Raw genomic sequence first — 5384 nt, 5'->3', positions numbered from 1 at the left:
CAGGAAACCCTACACCACTTCAGACAAATGGTTATCCAACATCTTCTTAAAGACTTCCAGTGTTGGGGCATTCACAACTTCTGGAGGCAACTTCTGTTCCACTGATTAATTGTTCTCATTCTCAGGAAATTTCTCCTTAGTTCTAGGTTGCTTCTCTCCTTGATTAGTTTCCACCCATTGCTTCTTGTCCTACACTCAGGTGCTTTGGAGAATAGCTTGACTCCCTCTTTTGGGGGGCAGCCTCTGAAATATTGAAAGACGGGTATCATGTCATCCCTAGTCCTCCTTTTTATTAAACTGGACATACCCAATTCCTGCAACCGTTCTTCATATGTTTTAATGCCCTAATCATGCTGAAATTAAATGCACCCACACTTCCCAATGAGTTTCCCTGGGTGAGGGGGATTAGAACTCAGGTTTCGCCACCCCAGTCTGGGTTGTTCTCCACTACGTCTGATTGGTTCTTGGGCTGAGAGAGAGGGAGTATCAGATTCAGAATCAGCCAATAGGGTTTGGTGACTGAGTTGGACTAGAATCCAAGACTCTCCACCTCCCTCCTAATCCTTTTCATTCTTCATTACCCCCGATTGATTATTGAGCCGAGGAGGAGGATTGGCCCAAAGTCATCCAATGAGATTCCATGACTGAGGAGGACTGGAACAGCCTCCACCCCCCAATTCTGATTGGCTCTTGGCCTGAGAGAGAAGTTGTGAGAGGGAAGTACTGATTCAGAGTTAGCCAATGAGCTTCTGTGGATGGGGGAGAACTAGAATCCAGGTCTCCCCTTTCCTTGTCCAGCCCCTTCTCCACTATTGGAGATTGGCTCTTGGCCTGAGAGGGAGGGACTGCCCAGTCAGCCAATGAGCTTCTGTGGATGAGAACTAGAACCCAGGTCTCCCCCTTCCTAGTCCAGCCCCTTCTCCATTACACCTAATTGGCATTTAGCCTGAGAGGGAGGGACCATCCCAGAGTCAGCCAATGAGCTTCTGAAGGAGGACCAGAACCCAGATCTCCACACCCCTAAGCCCATCTCCTTCTCCACTATCCCTGATTGGCCCGAGAAGGAGGGACCAATCCAGAGTCAGCCAATGAGTTTCTATGGATGAGGGAGAACTAAGACCCAGGATTTCCCCCTCCTAGCCAGCACCTGATTGGCCTGAGGGGGCGGGGTCATCCTAAAACCAACCAATGAGGGGAAGCTTGCAACTGAGTGTCCTACGCTTGATTCAATACCTTCACCACTGCCCCAAGTGATATGCAGAACTGAATGGCGGGTGGTGCATTAGTGGGTTCCGGATCCTGTCGCAAATGTTACGCTGCAACGGGGCCGAGCGTCCTCAGCGGGCATGCGTGCTGTGCACGCCACCCAGCAACACGCAGCTGTTTGGCGGACGTCACGCAGCCGCCACTCACTTTGTGCGCATACGCAATTGGCTTGTTTGCCTCAAAAAGCAGTAAGGAACCCAGGTGGACCAAACAGCCCACCACTCCGATACGGCGGCCACTGCTCCCAGATACCACCAGTATGACCGTACCAGGCCGTACCACCCGGAACCCACCACTAGAGTGGTGAGTGATGGGGGGAAGACAGCTTCATATCTTTGATTCAATAGGGGTGAGGGGAAAGAGGAGAGGAAGAAGAACACAGATCAACCCCCCTCCAAATCTAGATGGTCTGGTCTACGGGCTCTGTATTAATTTGACAAGTTTCCCGAAAAGCCACCCAAAACCACCTTTGGCCGGGCCGAAGTCCCAGAGTCCACCCAAAGTCATTACAGAAACCATAGGATGTAGAAAGCCAGGATCCAGATGCCCAGCGTGAAGCCGATGAACAGGTAAGGCGTGTTGCCGAAGATGTGGGAATGCGTGTGCGTGCAAGGCCACGCCTGCTTCGAATGCCTCGGCCTCATTGGAGGGAGACGGAGTTGGCAGTTGTGTTGGAGGTCACAACAGGACAGCCAGTGGCACTCGGGAATCAGGATGACGTAGGCCGTCCGGTCGTAATGGAAGATCCTCTTGAGCTGGGTGGAGGCCGTTTCACCGATGAACACGGACGGGATGTTGACTTGATGCTGGAGGTCTTCCTTTCCCAACATGGTGACCAGGGCTTGGGAGTTGACGTTGTGGATGACGGCGGCTTGGTAGCCCGCTTGTTGAGCGTGGAGAACCTTGGTGGTGAAAAAACAGTCATTTCTCTGGATGAGAGCCACGTAGGCCACCGAAGAGCTGTTGGTTAGAGGTGGCGCTTTGATTGGTTGGCAAGCGTTGGCTGGTTTGGCTTCAATGAGGTAACCAAGAAGACCTTCACTTTGGAGCACGGGGCCAAAATCAGAATTCAAAGCTTCGAAATCTTGGCTGATGCTGTTATGGTTGTACACCACTCGGATCAAGGCTTCGTTGGTGGTTAGGTGAAGGAGGATCGCCGTCATCACATGTACAAACACTGGGGAAACAGAAGGCATTCTGGCTATAATCAAGGACTGGTTTCTTCTGAAAGACTTCAAAGGTCTTTTGATGGAGCATCAACTTAGTAGGCCTTAGAATATCCATGAAATTAGAATGTTGGTGGCGAAGTCGAATACCCACAGCTTGAAACAAAACCTGGTCATTGGAACTTGGTTGGTGTTGGCTGATCTCTCCTGGAAGCTTCTGAGCTTTCCCACAAAGTTAGCAAGCCAACTTTCCCAGGGCTCTAGTGTCCATTGGCCTTTGTGACCTCATGACCTCACCTATCCAACCTCCTTTCATCTAAGAAACATCTCCAAGGATGATGAGTCTACATTTCAGCATGAAAAACCGGTTCCACCACAAAACCGCGGTAGACTAAAGCGCGCTCGATGAAAGCGTGTACCTGACTGTCATCACAGCGCGACGAAAACATCATGCTGTGAGCGGTAAAGTTAAAATTAACGCGAAAACCTTACCCTAACCCCCCAAACCTAACCCTAAACCTAACCCTAAACCTAACCCTAAACCTAACCCTTAACCTAACCCTAAACCTAACCCTAAACCTAACCCTTAACCTAACGCTAAACCTAACGCTAACCCTTAACCTAACCCTAAACCTAACCCTAACGCTTAACGTAACCCTAAACCTAACCCTAACCCTTAACCTAACCCTAACCCTAAACCTAACTCTTACCTTTACGTGAATCGGCTTGCTTTAAAAGCGCTTTTTTAAAGCGCCTATTTTCTCCGCGGTCGTATTTGTCGTGCTGCTGATGACGTCAGGTACGCGCTTTAATCGGGCGCGCTTTAGTGGACCGCGGTTTTGTCGTGCCACGGAAAAACCAAATGCACACGTATAGGATAGGTGATCTCTAGCTCAATAGCAGTAACTGTGAGAGGGGTTTTGGAGTCCTAGTGGACGATCACATAAATATGAGCCAGCAGTGTGTGGCCACGCCCCAAAAAATAGCCAACAGAGTCCTAGGCTGCATTAACAGAAGGATAAAATCAAGATCACATGAAGTATTAGTACCACTTTATAAGAGGCCCTGGTAAGATCCCATTTGGAATACTCTATTCCAGTGATGGTGAACCTTTTCGACATTGAGTGCCCAAACTGGAAACCATGTGCATGCGTGTGCATGTGCACTGGAGCACCGGAAATCCAAAGACCAGCTTGCCGGTCCATGCATGCCTGGTTTTTGGACATTTTCAGGCTATTTTTCTGGCTGTTTTCAGGCTGTTTTTTTGGGCTGTTTTCAGGCTGGTTTTGGGGCTGTTTTTCAGCCATTTCCAGGCCATTTTTGAAATGGCTGAAAAATGGCTTGAAAACAGCCCAGAAAACAGGAGAGTTTCCTGCCTAAGCAGAGGGTTGGACTAGAAGACATTTAAGATTCTTTCCAACTCTGTTATTCTATTCCATTCCATTCCATTCCACATCATTCCACGCCACGTCTTTGTCAGCGTTCCAAGTATCATGCAGAATTAAATCAGAGTCCAAGGCAAAACGATCCTTTTTGTTCCAGTTTAATAAGACAGACATCTTAGGCACATCCATGCCATGCCATGCCACGCCATTCTATTCCATTCCATTCTATTACACATTCCTAGTTCTTGCAACCGTTCTTCATATTTTTATGCTCCAGTCCCCTAGTCATCCTTGTTGCACTTCTCTGACTTCTTTCTAGAGTCTCAGTGGTGGGATTCAGCCGGTTCGCATCTACTCGGGAGAACCGGTTGTTAACTTTCTAAGCAGTTTAGAGAACCAGTTGTTGGAAGAAATCTCCTTTTGTTTTTTCCCACTTTCCAGGGCTAATCCTGTAAGGAAAGCAGGAAGGAAACATTCTGGTGTTGTTTCTAGCCTAATCTTTATTGCTCTTCTTACAGAAACTGCCTCTCCGGTTAGCCTTTATTACTTTGTAACAGCTGAGGCGAAGCGCCCATCGACCTGAGTGATGTTGAGTTGGCCATGCCCACACAGTCGCATGACCACCAAGCCACGCCTACCCAGCTGGTCATTAGGGCAGAGAACCGGTTGTTAAATTATTTGAATCCCACCACTGTAGAGTCTCAACCTCTTTTTTGTATCGTGGTGACTAGAATTGGATGCAATATTCCAAGCGTGATCTCAGCAGTGCAGTACAAAGCGATAAAAGGGAACCCTCGACTTACGACCACAATTGAGCCCCAAATTTCTGTTCCTGAAATATTTATGAAGTGCATTTTGTCCCATTTTACGAACTTTCTTGCCGCAGTAGTTGTGAATCACTGCAGTTGTTAAATTACTACCAGCGTTGTTAATTGAATAAATATGAATCAGTTGCCAAGCATCTGAATTTCGATCCCCTGACCATGGAGATGCTACAATGGTCGTAAGTGTGAAAAACATGTCATTTGTTTCAATGCTGTTGTAACTCCGAATGGTCACCAAATGAACTGTTGTAAGTTAAGGATTACCTGTACTTTATATATTACTAGCCAATAACCCAGTGTTTCCCGGGTATTTATTATAGGGGGGGAAATGTCCGGACCAAACGTAATTTCTAATGTTGGATTATCCCCCTTGTGGAGTACTGTGAAGCCGTTACCATAGCAACTCCACTCCGCTGTACAGTAGAAGCCATTTTACGGCAGTACAGTAGAAGCCATTTTAAGACACAAAGGTTATATCTTAACAGAACACACATCCCGGGGGGGGGGGGGGTTAGGGGTGTCTTACCCCCACAATATTTTTTCCAAAGAGTGAGTTATCTGTATACCAAGTGTGGTTGAAATTGCTCGACGCATTCCACACACACAGCCATATGAATGTATATATGTATGTATGTATGTATGTATGTATGTATGTATGTGTGTACTAATTATTTATTAGAGGTCAGGTAGTCTTTGACTTATGACCACAATTGAGCCCAAAATTTCTGCTGCCAACTGAGACG

The 5384-nt window shown here is 47.4% G+C and overlaps 1 protein-coding gene across 1 annotated transcript; it reads right to left on the bottom strand.

Annotated features, from left to right (window-relative positions):
* Nucleotides 1–1674: 1674 nt before the first annotated feature.
* On the bottom strand, nt 1675–2476 carry LOC106550320 (E3 ubiquitin-protein ligase RNF167-like). Its single transcript, XM_014068215.2, has one exon. It carries the CDS (start codon nt 2460–2462, stop codon nt 1773–1775), a length of 690 nt encoding a protein of 229 aa, XP_013923690.2. The 5' UTR covers nt 2463–2476; the 3' UTR covers nt 1675–1772.
* Nucleotides 2477–5384: the final 2908 nt, after the last annotated feature.

The sequence above is a fragment of the Thamnophis sirtalis genome, unplaced genomic scaffold, assembly GCF_051295495.1.
Source record: "Thamnophis sirtalis isolate CommonGarterSnake01/CBP01778 unplaced genomic scaffold, rThaSir2_p1.2 scaffold_1, whole genome shotgun sequence".
Taxonomy (NCBI): Eukaryota; Metazoa; Chordata; class Lepidosauria; order Squamata; family Natricidae; genus Thamnophis; species Thamnophis sirtalis.
The sequence above is the reverse complement of the archived record's forward strand: the minus strand, read 5'-3'. Positions and strand labels throughout refer to the sequence as shown.

Coding starts and splice junctions, on each gene's coding strand:
- LOC106550320 (XM_014068215.2), bottom strand. CDS start 2,462: ATGCCTTCTGTTTCCCCAGTGTTTGTACATGTGATGACGGCGATCCTC.